The sequence below is a fragment of the Molothrus aeneus genome, chromosome 18, assembly GCF_037042795.1.
Source record: "Molothrus aeneus isolate 106 chromosome 18, BPBGC_Maene_1.0, whole genome shotgun sequence".
Lineage (NCBI taxonomy): Eukaryota > Metazoa > Chordata > Aves > Passeriformes > Icteridae > Molothrus > Molothrus aeneus.
The window spans coordinates 10,291,902-10,316,558 of NC_089663.1; the positions used below are offsets into that span (position 1 = coordinate 10,291,902).

At 54.8% G+C, this 24,657-nt stretch overlaps 1 protein-coding gene across 1 annotated transcript; it reads right to left on the bottom strand.

Moving 5' to 3' along the window:
- Positions 1-1,268: 1,268 nt before the first annotated feature.
- WSCD2 (WSC domain containing 2) lies at positions 1,269-24,240 on the bottom strand. Its single transcript, XM_066562180.1, has 9 exons — positions 24,007-24,240; positions 14,820-15,734; positions 11,930-12,044; positions 10,781-10,965; positions 9,901-10,022; positions 8,800-8,974; positions 7,239-7,403; positions 5,309-5,509; positions 1,269-2,846 (listed from the first exon to the last, which is right to left on the bottom strand). Exons 2-9 carry the CDS (start codon positions 15,193-15,195, stop codon positions 2,494-2,496), a joined length of 1,692 nt encoding a protein of 563 aa, XP_066418277.1. The 5' UTR covers positions 15,196-15,734; positions 24,007-24,240; the 3' UTR covers positions 1,269-2,493.
- Positions 24,241-24,657: the final 417 nt, after the last annotated feature.

Sequence of the window (24,657 nt, forward strand, 5' to 3'; positions counted from 1 at the left end):
CTCCTTTTCCCAGGGGGAATAGGAATTTTATCCTCAAGTGCGAGTTCCACGCGGTTAAAATACAGCCCAGCGTTTAATAAATAAATAAAAACCCAGAGTATGAAGCTCCGGGAGGGGGAAGCTGCTCCTGCATCAGTGGGATGAGGGGAAGGGGGAGTCCCAGAATCCAGAGGTGCAGCCAGATGTGCAGCACGCCCTGACGTGGTCATAATATCTTCCAACTGCTCCATTTCGGTGCAATTTAAATGTGTGGGGGGAAAAAAAGGCAAAAAAAAAAAAAAAGGCAATTGTGGCGCAATAAAAGCAGGGAAAATAAAAGAGAAGATGTAAATTGGTGCTGCTGGAGGCCGGGGAGATTCCCAGGGGTGTTTTTTTGTGGGGTTTGTGGAGGTGCAGATGTGGGGTCCCCTCCCCTCCGTCCTCCCGAGCTGCAGCCCAGGCTCTGAGCGCCGCACGCGAGGTCATCCCTTAATTGTTTTATCTGGGCGATTAATTGGCTTTGAGGGGTTAATTACTTCCAAGGGGAGGGAGGCAGCGCTGCCCCTTCAGCGGCCGGGGCCTGTCAGAACAAATCAAGGCCGAGGCCGAGGCTTCATCCCTGCTAAAAAAAAAAAAAAAAAAATAGGAATTTCATCAACTCCAGATTAGAAATAAAGGATAAATTGCACCCAGCTCTCACTCTGGTGCCGAGGAAGGTCAGGAATGAATCCTGCAGTGAATCTCCCCCTTCCTAGCACACATCCCATCAAATCTGTCTGTGAGGACACTCTCCAGGTACAGAAGCTCCCAAAAAGGAGCAGCTTTGGTTGTGTTGTCAGCGCAGAAATGACATTAATGGGATTTAAACACCTGTTAATGGGTTTAAATACAGAAATGGATTAATGGGATTAAAGGGGAGAGGAGCTGTTCTCCCTTTGCTCCCACAGCCCTTTTCTGGGATGAGTTGGGAGTGCTCAGGTGGTCCCACGAACACACAGGGAGGCAGAGCAGTAACGAAACCTCTCCTTTAATTGCTGGGTTACCCTGAGGGCTTGTTCTGACATGACAAACCCGGGGCTGCCACGAGCAAAGAGGAGTGGGCTCAGCTCCAATCCCACTGCCATGAATCCCAAAAAAACCTCCAGCTGTGTGTCAAGGGAAGAGTTAAAGAGTTAAAAAAGAGTTAAAAAGAGTTAAAAATGGGGCAGCTGCTCCCTCTGATCGCAATCCCCCACCTCCTTCAAAAAGAAAAAAAACAAGGAGCAGCCCAGCTCTGCTCCACACACACATTAGAAAAATAGATTTTTATTGAAATTCTCCTTTTTCCTCCAGGGGGTTTTCTTCTCTCTTGGAATAGAGACCAAGCAGGGTCTCTGGATTCGACCTGTGCCTGCATTTCTATCGGGATCAAGAGTTAAAAGCCAACTGGTGAATCTCCAACTCTAGAAAAGGCTGCGTACAATATATGGCTTTTGCACCTACATCCAAGGGGTTTTGCGAGTTGGGAGCATTGGGGAGCTCGTTTGGGACAAAGCCAGGATGGGGAGGGTGGCGTGGGATGAGGGGACAGCCAGGGACCACATGCAGCTGTGCATAAAGCCAGCCGGGAAATCGGCACATTCCCGGTGTGTGGGATCCTTTGGTTTGGCTTTGGGACACCCCAAAGCTCAGCCCCAGGGTTTGCTCCCCACGGGGGTTGGGTGCAGTGTGGACCCTGCTTCTATTCCCCTAAACTGCTCCTGGCCCCCCAGAAATGCTCCTGAGGGGATGATCTGGCTCACGGGCTCTGAAACAAGGCCTGGATGAGCTCGTGGGTCCCAGCAGCTCCGGGGAAATCTTCCCACTCTGGAGCTGCATCCACAAGGAAGGGGAGCTTCCAGCTGTTGCCGCACTGGTGGGGGTCATGGGCCCCTGCAAGGGCTGGAGCAGCAACTTTGCCTGGTGCTGTGGCTGGGGAATTCCAGGGAATTCTCAGGGAGCCACAGGATGGCTCCATGGGCCACCGCCACCAGGATTGGGGACATTGCACAGCATGGCCTTGCCATCCCGTAACCTCAGGCAGGATCCGCGAGAGTGCCACACCCTTGGTCCATCCTCCCTTGGGAAGGCTGAAGATTCCATCCAAGGACAAGTGGAATCCTTGCAGGGCTGGGATTTTGGGGACACCCACCCCAAGGAGCTCAGCTCTGGGTGCACCAGAGCCTGAGCAGCTTGATGTCCCCAGGAGAGCATGAGGGGACACAAACATCCCACTGCCCTTCCCAGGAGGGCTGGGGCAGCCAGAACAGGAGCAGGGGACCCCGAGGGAAGCAGGGAGGGCACCCGTGTCCCCAGGTTGGCCAAAAAAAAAAAGCTCAGCAGTGGCTGGGGACCTGCGGCGGCTCATGCAGGGAGTGACCGACAGCTACAGCAGCACATGGAGGGTTAAAAGAGGAGCCACCCACTGGGTGGAATTAGGCAGAATCTGGGAGGACAGAGCCACCCCTGGGCACCATCCCCCCGCTGTGGTCACCATCATCTGGGGTAATAATCCTCGGGGACCCCCGAGAGGTTGCGGAGCTTCAGGGCGGCGTCCACGGTGCGGATGTAGCCGCTGATGGCCTTCCTCATCTCGGCCGTGTAGGGGTCGTACTCCAGCTTCCTCAGCCCCGAGCGCTTGAAGTTGCCATCCTTCTGTCCCTCCACACACAGCAGCCTGTCCTCACAGGCCGTGACACCCAGCAGGGCCACCATCCTCTGCAGCTGCACGAAGAGGTCGCGTTTGAGGTCCTCGAAGTGCACCACCAGCACCTTCTTGCCGTAGCGCAGCCAGTCCAGAGTGTGGGTTGCCCACCACGGGGCATAATTGGCCACAAATTCCGGCCATTCTGGGGGGAAAAAAAAAGGAGAAGGGGATGTGTGTTGGGATTTCAGCCAGTTAGAGAAAATGTCGGAGCCCAGGACATTCCTCTGGCTGCCCTGGAGGACTCAGGACCCTGGCAGGGGGCTTGGAGACCTTGGCATGGAGTCAAAGACACCTGTGCCTTTGATTTTAACCCATGGAAAAAACTACCAGCTTTGTATGAAGATGTACAAGCCACAGGATTTTGAGTAGAGTGATAGTGAATTTATCACAGATTGAAAAATGTAGAATTTTGGGGGTTTTAGAATAGGGGTTCAGGAGGCAAGATGAAGGAATCTGGGCGTGTTCTGTCTTTCTCCTTCTTCTTCTTAGCCTCCATCTTCTGCTGTAATGGTGGCATTTTTGGATTGCTTTAGAGACAAACTCTCTAATATAGGTGATAGGTATTAGAAAATTATAACGGTAAATAATGTACAGGAAGTTTTTAGTATAAAAGATAACACCGTCCTGAAGGCGGTCAGTGTGCCACGGACTGACTTGCTAGACAGACCTCAGCAGGTCAGAAAAGGAATGTTACAGATAACAGAAAATAAACAACTTTGAAAACCACAGCCAAAGAATCCTGACTCTTTCTTTGATCTCAGGGCTGGGAAAAGAGGCTTTCTAACACCTCGGGGTCATCTTGACCACAGAGACTCCGAGAAGAAAACGACCCAGATTCCTGAAGAAGAAGGTGCAAAAAAGACACCTAACCCACGCCCAAAATCCTCCATCTTGGCTCCCATATATCACCATATACTAAATCCCCAAATCTAAGTTTTTTCACACACTTCTAACCAACTCCACACCCATAATCCCAGTGCTGTTAATCAATTTTGGAAGCCCCGGGTCAAATGCAGTGTTCTCTTGGGGGTCTGTGCCTTTCGGCACAGAAAGTTTAAAATTCTCAGCATCCAGGGTTCCAACAGATGTGAGTGGATGTTCCCTGTGTCCTCTCCCATCCCTGCTGGAACATCTCAATTAACCTTCTGGCTAATTGATCCTGCCATTCAAATCAGGTGGTGAGAGGGATGATGAGACACCGATAATCAGCCGCCTCTCTCCTGGCAGCGCTGCATTAAAGCTCCAGGCATCTCCCTCTTCCTCGTGTCCTCCCCACAAAACCAAGGCCTGATTAACAGCTGGACTGGGTTAAATTCCCTGAGGAATCGTTAACCACAGGATGTGTTCCATTAAACAGATCCAGGACAATTCACCTTGTGTAATCACAGCACATAAAACTTTGCTTTGGAGCCGCTCCAGGGACGTTGTAAAATTAATGCCACGGAACCAAACAGGGGTTTGGCCTCTGCAGTGCTGGGAATGGGCTGGGAGAAATGGGAGAACACCCCCTCAGCACTGGAGGTGAGGCTGGAGAGAGGGCCCGGGGGTTTTTTTTCCCAAATTTGCCCCAAAATTAGTTCTTGGGAGAAGAAAATAATTTGGAGAGCTGGGCTGCAGGGAAGGCTGGGAATGGGACCCTCAAGCTCCGTGTTCAGGAGCCTCTCCAGCTGGGAATGGGGTCCCCAACCATGCAATGGAAAATCTCAATCTTTCCCAGTAGTGGTTAATTAACCTGACAATTAACCCTAATTACTCCACACATCCTCTGGAAAGAATTTGGTGATGTATTTGAAGTGCCTCCAAACAAGGCTGTGCTAGCATGGTCCCCTCTGGATCTCCCTCCCCTTCAGACACAAAGCCTGGGACAGGCTGGGGAGGGGGTTGGGATTGGGAAGGCTCAGGAGGCTCCCTGTGATGCTGGGAAACCAATCCTGGCTCTATCCACAAATGGATGGGGAAAAAAATCAACCAAGAGGCTCTGTGCCACCACAGTGAGGGCAGTGCCAGCCCAGAGACACTGGCTGAGGAAGTGGGTGACACCACACCCCGCTGGTTTTATGGGATGGGGAGAGCAGGACTGGGCTGTGCCCAGCACTGTGAGCACATGGAGATAACGAAATCCAGGCACATCCCAGCCACAGCAGCCAAAGCTCCCCTTAAATAAACTCAGAATTAAGGGTAGCAGATGTTCAATCAAGCTAAACATTTTAACTCTTTCCAATGAAGTCAATCCCACAACAGCAATTTGGAAATTGCTGTAATTAAGCAGCCTCTGGCACGCGCCTGTGCGTGGGAAAGGTGGTGGCTGGGGAGCAGCTGGACACATGGAAATAACACCTGGAAACCACAGGGATGGGCTGGGGACAGGAGATGCCCATCCCTGCCTGGTCCTGCTGTCCTGTTCCATCCCTTCCCCTCTTATCCCACCCAACACAGGAACCCACAACCAAGAGGCGACGGTTACACCAAGAACTGTCCCCAAAATGGTGGCACAGCCCAAGAGTTCCCCCATGCACACCCAACTCCAGCTCTGCTGGGCTTTCCCAAGCAATTCCCAGCTCCAGCAGCCGGGCTGGAGCTCTCCCAGAGGGTTCCCTGCCCTACCTTTGCCCTTCCAGTGGGCGTGGGCGGCGAAGCCGATGTGGCCCCCGTACTTGCGGTTGAACTCGGCCATCAGGGCCTTGTAGGGGTTGCGGATGAGGAGGATGGCAGAGTCAAAGGACTCGATCTCCTTCTGCCCGCTCTCGTGGGTCTTGATGCAAATGGTCCTCCCACTCCTCCAGTGGTCCCGCTCGCCCTTGAATCCTGCCCGGATAGAGCTGGGATTAGTGGGAGTAACAGGGAGCTGGGAAAGGGGCTCAGCCTGGGGAAAAGGAAGCTCAGGGACCTTCTGGGTCTGCACAACTCCCTGACAGGAGGGGACAGCCAGGGGGAGTTGGGCTCTGCTCCCAGGGGAAACCAGACAGGATTAAAGGAAATGGCCTCAGGCTGTGCTGGCAAAGTTTGGATGGGATATAAAAGAAAATATCCCCACCCAAAAGATGATCAATCCCTGGCACAGCTGCCCGGGGCAGTGATGGAGCTCCCATCCCTGCAGGGATTTAAAAGCCGTGTGGATGTGGCACTTGGGGACGTGGTGGCCTTGGCAGTGCTGGGGGAACAGTTGGATTCAGCCTCAGAAGGCTTTTCCAACACAAAGGATCCCAGGGTTCCATGAAAGGGAGCATCACAGGGATATCAGGTTGCAAAATCCAGTTGGATGATGAAAGCAGCTGGGGCGTGAAGGAGGATTTGCATCCCTCTCCCAGATGGAAATCATTTATTTTCCCATGTTATGAGTCTCATAAAATTGATGAGTGGGTGGCTCACAGGAACAGGGGCCTCTCAGGGTGACATCTCCCTGGCCACACTCAGCTCTTGTGCCTGTTCTGAGGGGTCAAGGGCAGATTTAATGGCTATAACCGCCCTGAGCACAGCTGAAACCTCTCCCAGTAATCACAGAATCACAGAATAATGAGGTTGGAAGAGACCTCTAATAAATAAAGAAGGGGAAATCCTTGTGCCTGTGGGGCTGCACATCAGCCCAAGGTGGGGGTGATGCCGTGGGGGGTCCAGAAAGGGGACCCTGCACTGAGCATGGGGCTGAGCCAGCATCAATCCCAGCCCCTGGAATGCACCTGGAGAGGGGGATAAGCTGGAAGGAGCTGTATTCCATCAATTAGAGAGGTGTAATTGGCTCTCAGCAGTGGATAAATCTGCTGGTTGCCTGGATACCTCCTGGCCCCTCCAACAGGGAATGAACACGGAGCCCACGCTCGTGTGGCTCAGCAAAACCCAGCCAAGGCTTTTCCCAGTGCTGCTGCCTTCCCTGGGATGCTGCTGCACCCTGGGGGCTGGGACAGTGCTCCCTCACTGAGCATCTCCCTCCTGCAAGGCTGGATTTGGCAGGAATTGGGAAGGAATGTCAGGAAAATTTAGGGGATTTAGGGAATAGTCTGGGTACAGACTCTACCAACCACGTGGCACAGATACAGATCCCAACTCCACCACAGCTGAGCAGGGACGGAGAATTTCCTCTCAAAGCCACAAAAAGTGAAGGAGCGACAGGAGAAACCTTCAAGGTGTCCAGGTGAAACTGTTGTGAGTGGTTCTAAACTGGGGGAGCTGGGAATGGGGTGGGTTATTAGAACCAGAATCCCCAAATGCTTTGGGTTGGAGAGGACCTTACAGCTCCTCTCATTCCAACCTCCTTGGAAAGGGACACCTTCCACTATCCCAGGTTGCTCCAAGCCCTGTCCAGCCTGGCCTTGGGCACTCCCAGGGATGGAGCAGCCACAGCTGCTCTGGGCTGGTCCCTGCCAGGACCTCCCCACGCTCCCAGGGAGGAGCTCCGTCACCAGGACACTCCACCCCAAACCACCCCATGGAGCAGCAGCGCTCACGCCCAGCCCTGCTCCGCCCTTCCTGCAGCCCCTGGGATGTCACCAGGACTGTCCCCAGCTGGGGTGGCACCCCAGGAGTGCCCTCCCCTCACCTTTGTTGTACAGGGAGCCATCAAAGTAGTAGCTGCCGGTGTAGAAGCCAGTGGCCAACTCGATCAGGTGCCGGGCCCAGGTGTTCCCAGCTCCAGGGAAACTGGCCAGGGCCACCAACTGCTTGGCACGGCTGGGCAGGAACCTCCTGTCCATGCAGCGGTTGTCTGCAGGGAGACACGTCAGGAATGTGTCACGGAAATCTGCTTGTCCCACTGGGATGTCTGAGGAAACGCTGCCTCTCCCGGGAAAACCTTGGGGAAGGGGCTGGGCCAGGAATAGGGGCCCTGCCTAAGGCTTAGAGGGACATCCCAAAGGGTTCTGGACACCTCAAAGAGTCCCAAACACCCAAAAAGTCCTAAGAGGATTTTTCCCAAGAGTTCTCTGTCATTCCCAGCTCTGTGTGCTTAGGGAAGAGTGACTAACAGGGATTCCTGTGCCAAGAAACGCTCCTGCTTTTTGGATGAATCAATGAACAGCATTTCCAGCACAGCCCCAAACACCAACGGATTGTGACAAGACTGACCCAAAACCACCCGAATTTGGGTCCTCACTTGCTCCCTTCAGCCCTTTCCTCTCCCAGGAACGGTTTTCCTTTCTCCCAGTGCTTCCCTGGCTCACTGCTCTCTCAGGAATGTTCTGCCTGGTCACAGCCTTTTTTCCACCCCACTTTTTTTTTCCCTGGAGCTTGTCTGGATAGCAGACTCCCGTGGGATCACAGAGAGGTGGGGAAACCCTGGGAAGGAGGAATCCTGCCAGAGGCAGAATCTGCTGTGCCCTGCAGCTGAGCCAGGCCGCAGCCACAGCTCACCAGGGGAGCGCTGATTTCCCAGGGGAATTAAAACCCGCTCATTTTTAATGGGATCCTCACACTGAGGTTGTTGGCAATGATTAGGATGAGTATTGCAATTAGGAAAAATAGTAGGCAAGTGAGGAATTTGGTGATGTAAGGGTTTGAGGCAAATCATGCTGCAAATTGCAGGATAGATCACGATACGAACAGTGCCATAGGGAAGAAGGTGAGTGAGTAGAAGTCTCCCTTCTGCCACAGACACATTTTATGAAAAATCCTTTCCTTAGGATTTTTTTCTCCTGAGAAGCTGAGAGGCCTCAGGAACAAAATGTAAACAATGGTTATCTGCTGCTGTGGAATGCAACAGGTGCATCTGTGGTTGGTCTCATGTGGTTGTTTCTAATTAATGGCCAATCACAGCCCAGCTGGCTTGGACAGAGAGTCCGAGCCACAAGCCTTTGTTATCATTTTTTCTTTTTCTATTCCTAGCTAGCCTTCTGATGAAATCCTTTCTTCTATTCTTTTAGTATAGTTTTAATATAATATATATCATAAAATAACAAATCAAGCCTTCTGAAACATGGAGTCAGATCCTCGTCTCTCCCCTCATCCTCGGACCCCTGTGAACACGGTCACACCCTTCTACTCACTCAAAATTCCCATCATTTTTAACCCGATGGGAATTTTGACCTTTATAATGAATTTTCATCCTCAGAAGGAGAGCGAAAATTCATTTTTTTTGGCGGGGTAAAGGTGGGGGAGAAGCTCACCCTGCACTTGTGTCTGGTAGACCAGCAGGAAGTCGGCGGAGCCGCAGCTCTCGAACTCCTCGGCGGCGCATTTGTGGGCGCAGAGCTGCTCGTCCTCGCGCTCGTGCAGCGGGAACAGCGTGCTGGGGAAGCCGCAGCGGCACGTGGTGCCCGCCAGCGCTGCCAGCGGGAATTCCTGCCGGGATGGGCAGAGGGAACGGCGCTGGCACCGCCCCCCAGCCGCAGCAGGGCCTTCGCGCCCCTGCGCCCGCCCTTGCCGGGCAGCGCGGGGTGGTCTGTAGCATCCTTGCAGAACATTCCAGAACATTCCAGCACCCTTCCAGACCATTACAGCATCATTCCAATTCCAACATCCTTCCAGAACATTCCAGAACATTCCAGCATCCTTCCAGACCATTACAGCATCACTCCAATGTCCTTCCAGACCATTCCAGCATCATTCCAATTCCAACATCCTTCCAGAGCATCCCAACATCATTCCAGACCATTCCAGCATCATTCCGATCCCAGCATCATTCCAGACCACTCCAGCATCATTCCAATCCCAGCACCATTCCAGACAATTTCCAGCATCATTCCAGACCATTCCAGCATCATTCCAGACCATTTCCAGCATCCTTCCAATCCCAGCATCATTCCAGACCATTCCAGCGTCCTTCCAACTCCAGCATCTTTCACCTAATTTCTAACATCCTTCCAGCCCATTTCCAGCATCCTTCCAGACCATTCCACCATCCTTCCAATCCCAGCATCATTCCAGACCACTTCCAGCATCCTTCCAGCCCACTCCAGCATCCACCCTCCATCAGTTCCCAACCTTTCCCCCCTGCCCAGAGGCACTGTGCCCCAGGATGAGACCCCTGGACAGAGCAGGACCCCATGAGGCTCCTTTAAATGCTTCTTCCAACCTAAACTCTAATTCTGGGATGCTCATTCCCAAAATCTCCCAGGGCTGCTGCTGGCTCCACTCCCTCCCGTGGCAGGGACACAAATCCATTTATCCCTTTTTTTGATAAATGATGTTCCTAAACTGGGTTCAGATCTCCCGGTGTGACTCTGATGATGATGGAAACAAAGAAGAAGAGGAGTTTATCCCAGTACCTTCTCTGTGCAGAAATCCACACATTTATCCACAGACATGTTGAGCATGAGCTGGCTGGCGGGCAGGGCGATGGAGACGTTTTCCGGCCGGCGGAAGCACCCCCGGAATATTGCGCTTCCATCTGGGAGAGAGAGACAGAGACAGGCCCCAGTGTCACTCCAAAAATGACACTGCTGCCACTCTGTGTGACACGGCATTCCCAACTGCTCCAGCGGCTCCTGGCCCCTCCAGCAGTGCAGTCACAATCAGAGCAAAACCCCAGAGGCAAAGTCAGGGATATTTTATTTTCCTGGCTGTTTTTATCAGCTCCATGATCCCAGGGATGGAGCAGGGGCAGGGCCAGGGAGGAAAGCGGGGCCAGGTTTGGTCAGGCCTGGAATCCCATCCCTGGTCCTTGGAACCCTCAGCCCCTTGTGCATACCTGGTTGTTGCCATCCTCTTTCCCATTCCTTGGATATGAGGAAAGGTGAGCAGGGAATGTGGGTGATTATAGAGCTGCCTAATTGGGAGCCAAACAAGGGAGCACCCTCAGCCTTGCCTGGAATTCCCACACATCCTTCATCCTGCAGCACACGCAGGAGACACTGACGGTCCTGTTTGGCCATGGGGAAAGAAACCTCCACCCAAAGCCTCACAAAATTCCCTGAATCCCAGCAGGAGTCCTTGAGGCTCCTCATTCCACCCAACCCCAGCCAGCAGCATTCCCCACAAGGAGATTCCTGATGTTTGCAGCAGCAAAACCACCCCAGGACTCAAGAACCGCTCTCCAAAAACCTCCATGGAGCCACAGCCTGGCTCGGGAATGCCAGGATCACCCCTCCAGCACCAAGAGAATTCCCCCCCATCCCAGGGCTGAGCTGGGGTCAGCCCCCAACTTACACCTGCGGGCGGATTCCTGGGCCAGCTCCAGGCGGTAGATGGAGAGCCGGTTGATCCCGCCGCAGGTGTTGCTCCGCTCTCCCTTGCACTCCATGTTGCACTCGGACTCGCTGGCGTTGGATGCCTGGATCTTGTGCCCACAGTAGCACTCAGCCCCGAATTCCAGCCCCGCGTACAGGTACCCCCTGCCCAGGGGAAACGGGGTCTCAGAACATCCCCCCCGGCTCCAGTGGTGTTGGGAGGAGCATTGCTGCTTTTCTGGCATCAGCAGTGCACCCCAGGGATTCCTTCTTGGGTTAGTGATCATTTTAGGGCACTTCCAACTGAAAATATCCTATCCTATCCTATCCTATCCTATCCTATCCTATTCTATTCTAACCTACCCTATCCTATCCATTCCATTCCATGGAGCATTCCTGCTTATGGCCAGTGCTGGGATCAGCAGTGCATCCCAGGGATTTGTTTTTGGGCTAATGATCCTTTTAGGGCACTTCCAACTGAAAATATCCTATCCTATCCTATCCATTATTCCATCCCATTCTGCAAGTCTTTCCTGTCCTATCCTATCCTATCCTATCCTATCCTATCCTATCCTATCCTATCCTATCCTATCCAATCCAATATTCCATCCCATTCTGCAATTCTTTCCTATCCTATCCTTATTCTTTCCTAGTCTGTTCTATCCTATTACTCCACTCCATTCCATTCTATCTCCTATCCTACCCTATTTTCCTATCATATCCTAATCCATCATATAATATAATATCAGATAATTTAATTCCATTCAATCCATTCCATCCATTCCATTCCATTCCATTCCATTCCATATTCCTGCTTATGGCCAGTGCTGGGATCAGCAGTGCCTCCCAGTTAATGGGAGGTTTTTGGGTTAATGATCCTTTAAGGGCACTTGCCACTGAAAATATCCCATCCTATCCTATCCTATCCCATCCTATCCTATCCCATCCTATCCTATGAAAGGATTGATGGAGCCAGTGCACAGGGATTCATGGAGATGGTGGGAAAAGATTGATGGAGCTGGCGTGCAGGAATTGGGAGGGACAGTGTGCAAGGCTTCATGGAGATGGCGGGAAAGGATTGCTGGAGATGGGGTGCTGGGATTCATGGAGGCCCTGTCCCTGTCCCCACCTCTCGGCGCAGTTGTCCTGGCAGCGGAACACCGTCATCTTCTTGTAGTCGAAGAAGGACATCCCGCGCAGGGTCCTCTGCCGGGTGTTGTCCTCGTAGCAGCCGATGTACCGGGCTGGGGACACACAGGGGACAGGGTCACACCTCACTGATCCCACCCCGCTTGGGTTTTTTCCTGAATAGGGATGTGCAGCAGCATTCCCTGTTTGTTTGCTTTGGAAACTCTGGGTCCAAACCAGGCAGGGGCACCTTCCACTATCCCAGGGTGCTCCAAGCCCTGTCCAGCCTGGCCTTGGACAGTTTCAGCCACAGCTTCTCTGGGCGCCCTGTGCCGGAGCCTGCCCATCCTCACAGGAAGGAATTTCTTTCACTGTGCCACTCCAATTCCAAGCCACACTCTGGGATAACACTTTTCACCTCCCCCCTGCTTTCCACACTTCCGTGGGGTCCCTGAGCCACCTCACCCCATCCATGGTGGCACAGACCCCCCCATTCCCAATTATCCCAGCACAGCACAGACCCCAGCAGTGCTGGAGCCACCTTCCCAAGCCAGCCTGGAGGCCAAAGAGGAGGAAGATGGAGAGAAATGTCCCAGGTAACTCCAACTAGCAGAGCCATCACTCCCAGTTATTCCACACAGCATTCCCACAGGGATGAGCAGGTCCTGGCAGGTCAGAGGATTCCAGTGGGTGTGGGATGGCTCCAGACATTTGCACAGATCCAGTGACTGATGTGCATTACCTTCAACCCAGCGCTCCTGACATATGCGTGCTGCCACTTATTGGGAAGCCAGCTGGAATAATTAGGGACAGACAAGGACATGAGAGAAGGAGGAGGGTGGGACTGGGTGGGCAGTTTGTAGGGAGAGGTGGGCACCTCCAGGAGGAATTTTGGAGCCTGTTGGAAACACAGCTGTGAGCAGACACACACATCCACCCAGTGATCGTCATTAAATTCCCCAAGCACCCCATTTTTCCCAGAGCTGGGGATACAGGGATGGCTCCAGCTCCCTGCCTGGGGTGGCTGCTCCCTGCATCCTCATGGAATTGCTTGGTTGTGTATCACAGGTGGGAATGGCTGGGCTTGTCCAGGGAGGCACCAGAGATGGATGTGGCTGAGGGTTGGGGTCTGTTCCTGCTTCCCTTGGCTTCACTGCCTAAAAATGCACCCTGGCTGGAGGCAGGAGATGCCCCTTCCCACAGGGATTTGCATTCCCATGGGGATGAGGCCATTCCCTGGCAGGCAGGGCTGTTCTCCACCCACACCTTCACCTGACACTGCTGAGAGAGGGAGGAAGAGGAGGAAGAGGAGGAAGAGGGAACTGCACATCACACTCTAAACCAGAGCTGATTTTTGGAGCAGAATTCCCTCTGGAATGATTTCACGTGGCAGAGCCTCCACAACCACCTCGTTAAGCTGTCCCCACTTAATTACCAACACCATTAAATCCACCTGTTCCTGCCAGATATCCCAGTGCTCCAGAGGAGCAGGGAAGTGAGGGCAGCTCTGCCAGCCACACCAGGAACACCGGGCACGTGAGATTCCTCAAGCTGCTGAATTTCTCTCCACACCATCCCACTCAGGAGCAGCCAAGATGCTCCAAGGGGAAAAAAATATTCCCAGAGCAGCTGGGAGCAGATAAACCCAGGAATCCCAAGCCCAGCATCCCATCCCTGCTGGCAGTGCTGGATGAGGTTAATCTTGGAGCACCTGGCACATATGGCCTGGGACATGGACACTGCTTGGGGTCTTTATAGGGACAGACAGCCTGGGCTCAGGGACCATCTGCTGAGGCTGCACTGAAGTCAGTTTGCATTAAGAGAGAGACCAAAACACCCCAGAGACCCCTCAGAGCGGGGTCACAACGGGGGAACCCCTTCAGCTCCTTTTAGCAGGACAAGATCCCGTGAGCATCACTTTTCCTTTGGCTTCCATGCCTGGACCATGCATCATTCCTGGAATGAACAAACCACGTCCTGCTGGAGGTGGAGGAGGAGGAGGAGGTGGAGGAGGAGGTGGAGGAGGAGGAGGAGGAGGAGGAGGAGGAGGAGGAGGAGGAGGAGGAGGAGGAGGAGGAGGAGGAGGAGCCCTCCATGCCCTGGGAGCAGTCCAGGTTGGGGGGATCAAGCCTGGACCCCTGGGAAAGCCCCATTTTGCTGTGGGTTTGGGGTTTCCTGCTGGAGTCCAGCCACCCAAATCCCACAGAATGCACAGCTCTGGCTGCCTTCAGGATAAATAAATGCCATTTTAAAAATCAGTGGGAATCATTCCATTTTCTTATCTTTGATCATTAATAATGAATCCACTTGACAAGACCCCAGCCAGGCAGGGATCTCCTGGCTCCAGGGGCCACAGCCCAGCCCTGTCTGCACTTCCATGGGAATCACAGCCAGCCCCTGCCTCGACACAACACCCACACAAACCTGGATTTTGGGTTGATTCAGGCCAACAGAATGAAAACTGAATTTGGCCCCTGGCAGAGCCAAAGGGTGGGAGGAAGATGGGGCACAGCTGCCACCCCCAAAATCGCCTGTAACAGCAAGGGGGGGGCTCGGTGATGAACCAGGGGGAAAGAGTGAAGATGGAAAAATAAAAGCACATTATTGGCACTTGGGGAGGGAGGAGAGGAAAGAAGGAGGGAGAAGATCCTTCTGGAAATATTCTCTGGGCTGATGTTCTCCAGAGTGGGATGCTGCTCCCCAGAGCATCCCCGTGGGATGGGGGAAGAAAACCTCAGTGCTCCAGCAGCGCGTGCATGTGGTTTATAAATTAATAAATAAACAAATAAATAATTACACATTTCCTGGGCGGGAATTGTGGTCCTGTCTAGCCCAGACACCACTTCCCCAACTCGTGATGCCCCCATGGAGAGGCAGAAGCAGGGACCCACCTCTGTCCTCCTCCTTCTCGCGGCCGCTCCTGCCCCGGAGCGCCCGGCTCCGGGGGCCGCCGTTATCCCGGGATTTTCCCCTGTCCGACGGCTCCTTGGAGGTGCTTTTGAACCAGGGCCCGTGTCGTCGGCCTCCCGCCGGCATCGTGGCCGCCGCCTTGAAGCCGCGGCTGAGCTGCATCACCCCCAGGTAGGGCAGCCCCGGCCCCTCGGCGGCCGCGGGGCTGCGAGGGCTCCCCGGCACCGTGGGCTCCCCGGAGAAACCGGAGTGCAGGAAAACCAAGCTCCCCGCCGCCAGGTACAGAGCCAGCAGAGTGAAGAAACGCACGGGTTTGCGCCGAAAATACCGCTGGAGTTTCAGCAAAAGCTTGGCCATAGCGTCTTCATCCCTTCCGCGGCAGCCGGCGCCGCGGGGAAGCTGCTCTGCGGCTCCGGGGATGCTCCGAGGATGGGATTATCCCGCCCGGCTCGGAGGTGAATCCCGGTGAGCAAACGGGGTGAGAGCTGCAGGGCGAGGTCGTGCAGAGCCGTTGCCCGACCCTAAAAAAAGTCTTGGAGTGCTGGGGAAGGTGGATTTTGAGTCCCCGCGTGGTGGCCGGGGTGTTCCAGCGCTGGCTGTCACCTCCAGCCCCGGGTTATTCTCCTGCCCGGCTGTGCCCCGGGGACTGCGCTGATGGAGGGATCATGTTAAGGAAATCGAGGTTTGGAGGTGATTTGAAAGCCGATCAGCTGCCGCAGCTCCTCGCTCCCGGCGGCACCGGCCCCGTCAGGCATCGCTGGAATGGGAACGGCCCCGCTGCCCTTTCAGACAAAGAATGGAAGGTGCCTGGACGCGCCTGGAGCCTGGAATGCTGCCTGGGAGCCTTTGTGTAAGGAAACCTCTTTCAGCTCACTCCCAGGGCAAGAAATCTCCACCTGCAAGTCAGAGAGAGAGAGGCGCACTCAGGAAAGCGTCCCGGGACACGGGAGGATGGTGGCCCTGTCCCTCCAGGCGGTGAGGAAGGCCACCTGTGGTCTTCATCACCTTCCAGCCCCGAGGAGGGGCAGTCCCACCTCTGCCAGGTGGGTAACTGGGTGCAGTGGGAGCGGTGCTGGTGGGGTGAGCCCAAATCCTAGAGCCTGCACGTCTCTGCCTTGTCGTGCAGGAGAGGTGCTCCAGGCTGGCTCTGGGACAGGGAAAATTTCCAGTTTCACACAATTTCACCCCCAGGAGGATGAGCTGTGCACACACACACACATTGCACCCCGGGATTCAAACATCTCTGCAGCAGCAGAGCCCAAGTGAAATCCATGCATGGGCAGTGCATGGGTATCCCAGTCAATATTCCAGCATCCCACAGGGGCAGGAGCACGACGTTGCTGGGTGTCCCTCCAGCTCCTCATGTCCCCAGGGACTGGAGATTGCCATGACATCCTCTATCTTCCAGCCAGGAGCATCCCCTGGTGGCATTCCCACCCTGCCACCAGGATGGTGCTGTCCCAGGAGCACCAGGACCATCCCTGGTAGGCCTTGGCATGGGAAGGGCAGAGATGGGACAGTCCCCTCCAGCCCCACCAGGATGGATTTCCCTACAAATCCAGCTGGATTTCTCTCCTTCCCACCCCCCCCCCCCCAGCTATGGAAGATTTGCTCCAGCCTTTCCTGGGAAAATGCCACGTGGGAAATGCCCCTGCTGACACATCCGAGTGCCCAGGGTGTGCTGCCTGTCACGGTCTCCTCTTATTTTAGGAAAGGAGATGGAAATAAATGGAAAGACAAAGTGCCATTAGTTTAATGGCCTCTATGTTCCTGCCATCTGTCTTCAGTTGATTAAATAAAAAATATTGGTGGAACATATGGCATGAATTATACATCAATATTTTAATTTGGTTTCCCAGAGTGGTTATTCAGATACCTCTGGCTCTGCCACGGGAATTTTGTGGAGCTCAGGGCTGGAGAGGCTGGGGCAGAGCAGTGGAAGGGCACAACCCCTAACCAGCCCTCCCCAACACAGCTGGAGTAAAGGCTGAGTAACCTCGGAGTAGCAGCAGTTTGGGTTTTCCATGTGCAGGATGTGGCACCAGCATGATCATGCTGGCAGAGCAGCCCCCAGCCCGGTGGTCCCGGGGGTGTTTGGCCGCTCCCCTGCACTTCCTGACCAGGAATTCTGGCTCTCCCTTATCCAGAACAAATCCTCCTTCCGGGGGTTGCGATGGGAGCTGGGTTCGGGGTGGTTTGGGGAGCAAAGGGAGCGTCCCCAGGGCTGTCCCTGCTCCCCAGTGTCCCCAGTGCCACCTCGCCTCCTCCCCTCCCTGGGCGCTGCCAGGCTCTGGCACAGAATATAAAGAAGGGGCTTAAATTACTCTCATTAAGCCATCTGGAGCTCATCCTTCTCCATCATGAACTGCGGAGTCACAGGTCAATTACTGCGCATTTGCATATATTCCATTAATGCTTCTGCTAATTGTCTGGAGCAGATAATGGGCTCAGCTCCGGGCTCCCGGGGGCGGCAGGCGGGCCCGGCACCAGCGCTCCCAGTATCAGCTGGGACGGGCGGCATCGGGAGCTGAGGGCTGCAGGAGCCACCGAGAGCGCCATTCCCTGCATCCCACCAGCGCTCTCTGGGCTTTAAGGATGGATCCACCCCGTGCAGCAGCGCTGGGGTGAAGGAGTGGCCACCCCTGGCCCCCACTGCCACCGCCACCGCCACGGTGTCCCCAGGGGTCCCATCCTGTCCCCGACCCCGCTGTGCTCGGTGCCAGCCCAGCCCGCGGCGTGGCCGGGGGACAGTGGTGACACACTTTGCCATCCAAGCTAATGAAGCAAACGGGGACAGTCCCCAGCCAGCGCAATGCAGCGGCCTCAGCCTGGCCTCCCCGCGGCTGCTTGGATGGAAAACTGCTGGGGCAGCAGGGAACAGAGGGAATTATCCAGCAGGGAATTACCTGCCAGCCCCCGCTCAGGTACGACCCGCTGTGATCCAGCCCCCTGCAGCATCCCAGGGGAGGGATCCAGCCCTGGGAGCTGCAGTGTTGGGAAAATCCCCCCCAGCTGGCAGTGCCAGGGTTGGGGAATCCCTCCCTGCCCCTCCAGAGCCAAAGCTCAGCGGTTTCCCAGGATGTGGGGCCAGCTGGGATCGGGGAATGGTTCCCTGCCTACATCCATCACCACACTCCCACCAGGAGCCAAAATCCTCATCCATCGATGGGACACCCGGCTCTGCCTCAATATAATCCCACCAGGAGCCAAAATCCTCATCCCAGCCCCGGGATACCCGGCTCAGCATCACTCCACACCCAACCCACCTCCCTGAGCAGTGTCAGCTGTCCCCAGGGTAAGGAAATCCTCGATAATTTGCCAGCTTTACCTAGGTTTATCCATCCCTCTGCGCCTGGAGAGGTGGGAACAGGTCCGGGAGCGGCGAGAGCGGGATGAGTGAAGGGCCCATCAATTATGGATTTGGGGCTTGTCTTCAAATTGCTCTGCAATTATTGAGCCCCAAGGTTCACTGGTCTTCAGGCGCCACCTCCCAAACACCCTCACGTGGCTCCCCCCGGCCGGGAGAACAAAGGGCCCATTAAAAACAGCAAATTAACCACCACCAGAATTCCATTAGGAGGAGAAGGCCACGGGAATATCCAATTTCACCCCCTCATTAACATTTCTTATCACAGGGACGGGGAGAGAATAGGGCTGGCAAGCAGAGGGGCGGTGACATCAGCGGGGTGACCCCACGGGAGGGCTGTGACGCAGGGACTGACCTCAGTCCCACGCCGCAGGACGTGGGGACAGCAGGTTCTGCACCCCTCTGGGCACCCTGGGAATGCTGGAATGCCTCTGCCAAGCCTGGAATTGCAGGGAAGGACACAGGGGATGGGGTAAAAGAGCCCAATCCACGGGGTGCAGGATTTATGGGACACAGGGCATGGAGGTCCCCTGGACATGCTGTCACTAAAAGCCACCGACCTGGGTGCAGGGACCACCAGAAATCCCCGTGTGCCTCCATCCCAGAGCAGCTCCTGCAGCTCCACATCCTCCCCAGCACCAAACAGGGACACCAGTCCAACCCCCAGGGACACCAGCACAAACCCCCAGTGACACTGGGCACCCTGGGCACTGCCATCCCTCAAACCCTTCAGCCTTCACGCCCCAGTGCCAGCCTGGAATTGCTGCCCAAGCAGAGTTTGGGCAGCCCAAATTCCAGATGGAGCTGCCCATCCTCTTTTCCAGCCCCGTGGAAATGGATTTTCACCCTTTTCCACCTGTTAAGGAAGCAGCAAATGAGATGCATGGGGCTGAATTTAAACCCCATTTGGCTGGGAATGAAGCTGAGATAAACCAGGATTATCCCATCCCAGCAGGGCAGACCTGGAGCATCCAGAACCTTCCAGTGCCTCTCCCAGGGGCCAGCCGAGCACAGGGAGCTGTCAGTCGCCCTCAAACGAAAGCCCAGTTTATTTGTTCAGCTTCTCTCTGCCTTCATTTTGCTGAGAAATGGATTTGTGCCTCCTCTACGCTGGGGAAGCCTTAAAAGCAGCTGAGTCAGCAGCTTCCAGACTCATCCCAGGAAGCTGCACTGGGATCAGATCCTCATCCTCAAGTGTGAGACACTTCCCAGGCCTGGGCTTCCCTGTGGAGCCACTAAATCCCCTCCACAGGCCAAACCAGCCAGAGATGCAAAGGAAAAACCTCTCATTGGGGAATTATTGGCTCAGTTTGAAGATCCAGGGCAGGATTTGCCCATCTGCTGGTGGGTTTTTGTGGGGGATTTCCATTTTGTGGGGTTTGCAAATCCTCCTCCTTGCTGGGAATCCACGGAGGAGTTTGGACTGGAATTAAGGAGATGGTTTTGCTTATGGATGAAAACTGATTTTGAAATATTCTGGAGATTTATTGGTGCCCTCAGCACTTTCCCAGGGCATGAGGCACCGAGATCCAGAGGGATTCAGATCCAGGATCCATTTGGGGGTTGCCCCAGACTAATTGATTAAGGTCTAAAAGGCTCCTCTGAAATGAGGTCGTGCTAATTGCACAAGCTCCTCTCAGTGCTCCCTGTGCTCTCCAGAGGACAGAGCCCACAGGGCACCAGCCCCGTTTCTGCCAGGGCTGAGCTATAAATAAACCCAGGAACATCAGGATGGATCCTGCCCTGGCTTATTCCAGTCACTGGACAGAGCTGCACGAGCCCAGGGCCTGCAGCCTGGCCCAGAAAGGCAATTTTGTTTAATCAAGTTATTTAAGGAAGCTTAACCCCATTTTTAATTATGACATTGAGCTGCCTGGCATTGCAAATTCCCAGACCTCGACCTAAGGGATGCTGATTCCTGCCCAAGGGATGCTGATCCCCACCCTGAGGATGCCGATTCCTGCCCAAACCCCACATCCATGGGCTGGCACGGGATGGGATCACCATGATGGTGGTGGGAATTTGCTCTAGTTCAGGTGAGACACTCCCAAAACCAATCCTAGCTGGGATGAGGAGGCTGCTCCAGCCCCCAGAAGCAAAGAAATGTTGTTCCCTCCAGGCCACTAATTCCCAGGTAATCCCATCTCCATGGCTCTGCTCCTTTCCCTGGGTATTCTCCTCCACAATGGCCCAAGTGGAGCTGAAAATGGGGAGTTTTTACTTCACGTTCTGCTCCTCCACCCACAATTCCATCAAAGCCAGTTCCAGGTTCTTGGAGGCTGAATTCCCCTCACAAGTGTGAAAAGCAGCTCATAAAGAAAAATGGTTTAAGCCATGAATCATTTAAAAAGCACCCGGCACTGCCGAAGGCAGGGAAGGAAATAGGGGAGGAAATCGCCGTGGATTGCAGAGATTGGGGCAGGGAGAGGGGCCAGGGAATGTGGGATGATGGAAATGAGGTAGCACAGTGGGGATCCAGCTGATCCCCTCCCAGCATCGTTATGATTTTCATTAATTAATTAATCTGCAGCAACCCCGGGGGTGTGGGTGATCCAGTTCTCTCCAGCAGCATTATCCCATCTGCCCCGGGTATTTGGGGTGGGGCTGTGGAAGGAGCAGGAAACTCCCTCCTTTGGGATCAGGGTCATTAAATTTGGGCGCAGGATCCCAACCTTCCCCCACCACATCCCTGCCAGCTTCCAGCATCCCTCCCTGGGCATTCCGGCATTCCTGCTGCTGGCATCAGCCCCATCCCTGCATCCAAGGCTGAGAAACCTCCACTTCCCCGTTAATTCCCTGGTTTTGGGTGACACACACGGTGGTATTTGGGAGAGGCCACCCCAGACTGTGGGGTCTCAGCGACACCCAGGGATGCTCCCAGACTCCCTCTCCCATTCCTTCCCACCCTCCCGACACTCAAGCCCTTGGAAAAGGTGATGTAATTCCTTCGGAGGACGCTGAGTGTCTGTGTCAGGCTTTAACCTAAGCAGTTTTCATGTCTCGGGTTCGGGGGGGTTTCATGCCCAGCCTGCAAAATCCAGGCACGGTTTTCAATCAGGCTTGGGGAGCCGGGATGTGCATCCCAGGGAGGGAGCCGGGAGGAGGAGGAGGAGGGGGGCGGGAGGAAGGCCGGGGCTGTTCCCCAGGGAAGCACAGCTGGATCCCAGCCAGCTGCTGGCTCAGCAAAGCTCCCCCCAGACGGAGCTGCCTGAATCCCGGAGGAGAAGGAGGTTTAGGACACACGGGATGGACTTTTCCAGAGGCAGCGCCGGGGCTGGAGCCACCCCGGGGGATGCACGGCCCTCCCTGCGCTGCTCATCCTCCCCAAATCCTCTGCCCACTCCATCCATGGTCACCTGCACGTCCCTGTGGCTGTGGGGAAGCATTCCTGAGCTGCAGCTGCCAGCACATCCCGAGCTGACAGCTTCTGATTCCAGGGAAAGCCGGGATGCTGCTGTTTTCCCTCCTTGTGCTTAACGAGGAGGAACAGCAGCAGCCAAAGGCTTTCATCCCGAGGTTTGGAGCACTGGAGCCCAGTCCTGGCTCCAGGATTCATGGGGAGGCGATGAGAAACACCAAAAGGAGATTGTCCCAAGGGAAATCCAGGTGCACCCAGCTGGACATGCCTAAATCCCATCCCAATGGGATCCATGGGGACCATCGGGGGGGATTTGGGAAGTGACCCCTCGTGGGTGCAGCTCAGCCCCACAAAAACCTCTTCCCATGGGAGCACCCAGCACATCCAGCCCAGGATGGAGCCCCCAAGGACTGCCCAGGTAGGGAAGAGCAGAATCCAATCTCCCCACAAATCCCACGCTCAGGTCTGCTCCATGGAGATTCGCCTCAGCCCTCGTTAATCTGGGATTACAGCAGCACTGGGGCAATTAACTAACGAGCTTTTCCAGCAGCAGACAATGCCTTGCACAGCCCACAGACATTAATGGAGTGAGAAGGAGGATTTCGTGCAACACTTCCCTCAAAACCTCCTTCCCCAGGAGAGCTGATTCCTTTCTTTCCCCTCATCCAGGGAGGGATCTGCCATTCCCATGGATGCTGCAGGCTCATCCCTCAGCCTGGGGCAGATCCTCCTGTCCCACACTCCTTCCCCAGCCCCGGGAGGGGCTCCTGGCTCCAGAGAGAGCCAACACATTGGGAGGGACAAATTCCCATCCCAGAGCTGCCTGCTCTGCTCAGTCAGTCCCTGCTGGTCCAAGGGGGGTGGGAGAAGCAGAGATTTTTCCCAGGATCTGGACTGAGCTGGGGATGGTGTTGAACGCTCCTGGATCCTGCCTCAGCCATGGGAATTGTGACTCTGGGTGGGAGCCTGGAGCTGCTGAGGCTTGGCCCAGCTGCCCATGGGGAAAAGATCCCCCAGGAAGAATGAAGCTTTTATCTGGGAGGAAAAATCCATCCCCAAATCCCCTTGGGGAATCAGGGGTTCCCATCTGCCAGCATCCCAAACATCAAGGACCCTAAAGGACAGGGACATTCACATGGATGAGCCCCACTGGACCCAGGCACCTGCAGCCCTGATGCTGCAGCTGGACTTGGGTCTTTCAGCACCAGGATTTGGGAAAGGCATCCCAAAAACCAGAGCAAAACTCCCTGGGGAATTCTCCTTGGGCCTAATACCTGCTAATAATATGTGGAATATTATAATGTAATGTATATAAAAACCATGGTAGGGGCTAATAACATAGAAAATAGAATAATAAATATAAAACCATAGTGTCTGCTAATAGTATATTAAATAGATGTAATATAATCTGTACAAAACCACAATAATTGCTAGTAATATCTATAATATAATAATATACACTAAAAAGCCCAACAAATGCTAACAAATCCTGTCTTGGAGGAGCCCCTGGAGCTCAACAGCTTTGGATGTTCCAAAGGAGAGCTCTTTGCCAAGGCCAGGGAAGGGACAGCCCCTCATGAAGGATAATTCCCAGCTAAATTCCCAGAGGAAGGAAGCATACAGCACTCACCAGATGAGCAGGTGCAGTGGGCCAGGGCCAGGCAGGGTAGGGGCACCCCGGGGCTGTAATTCCCAGGGCCAGGCTGGGATTCCCAGCTCTGGATTGCCAGGAAAGTTTCTTTAATCCTGCCTTGACGGAGGCCGGGGTTTACAGGGCTCAGCTCAAGGTTACCTTCACGCCGTTCTGCAACTGCCTCTGCTCTCCCTGCTCATCTTTATGTTAAATTATTCCCCGAAGTTGCCAGCATGGATGTGGGAAGAGGAAAATAAACAGGGGAGAGGCTTCTGGCAGGATTACGTTCCCTTATGTTCCTTATTTCCCCGGCGGAGATGTTCCTGCACAAAGTCTGGGAAGGAGGATGAGGATGAGGAGAGCTCTCTCCTGCCTGGCTCCCTCAGCGAAGCAAAACCCTTCCCAAACCAGCGGAAACCAGCGAAAAATCCCTGCCGGGATGAGGCGGGAGCCATCAACTCCCGCAGAGCCGGGGGGGGACCCGGTGCCCCCCAAGTTCCCGCAGCCGCAGCCGCCGCTTCCCAGGCGCAATTCCCGGCGGGCCGGGCTGCTGCCGACCCCCGCTCGCGGAGCTCCCTGGTCCTTTTTAAAAATTTTATTTTGCGCAGGGGATCTGGGGAGTGGGGGTAGTGTTGTTTGTTTTCTCCTCTTATTTTTTTCGGTTGTTAATTTGGGCTTTTTTTCTTTTTTTTTTTTTTTTTTTTTAATCATCCCTTAACCCCGGTTTCAATGCTCTCCCCGCACCGGCAGCTCCTCTGCCCCCTCCCCCGAGCCCTTTTTCCTCCCCCGCCTCCTCCTCCTCCTCCTCACCGTCCCCGGGCCCTGCTCCCGGCCGCCGCCGCCGCCGCTCCATCCCTCGCTCCATCCATCCCTCGCTGGCTCCATCCGGGAGCGGCGGGGCCGGGGGGGCTCCGGGCGCTGCCCGCGGCCCGGCCCCGCTGCCGGGGGGGCTCTGACGGTGCCGGTACCGCCCGGGAGAGGTTCCGGTGATGCCGGTGCCGGCCGAGGAGAGCCCAGCCCGGCCCGGCGGCTGCCGCTCGGCTCTGCCCGCAGCCGCTGCCGGGCGCCGCTTCTTAACGTCTCCATCCAGCGGCTCCGCTCCCTCCGCCGGCTGCCGGCCTTAACCCCTTCCCTCCCGCCGCCCCGGCGGGACATATATATATATATATATATAATTTTTTTAAAATTTTTTTAAAATTTATTTCTTGTTTTCGCTGTTTTTCAGGGATGCGGCAGCGCCGGGAAGCAGCTCTCGGGTGGCCCCGGCCGCGCTGCTGCGCCCAAAGCGAGGGATGCTGAGGATCGCGATCCCCCCCCGGGAATCCGGGTCCATCCTCCCGGCACCCGGGACCGGCCCGAGGATTATTGAATGGAGGCAGCAAGGATTAAACCTACATTTAAAATATAAATTAAAAAAAAAATTATATAGATAAACGCATTCATTCCATATATAGCTACATA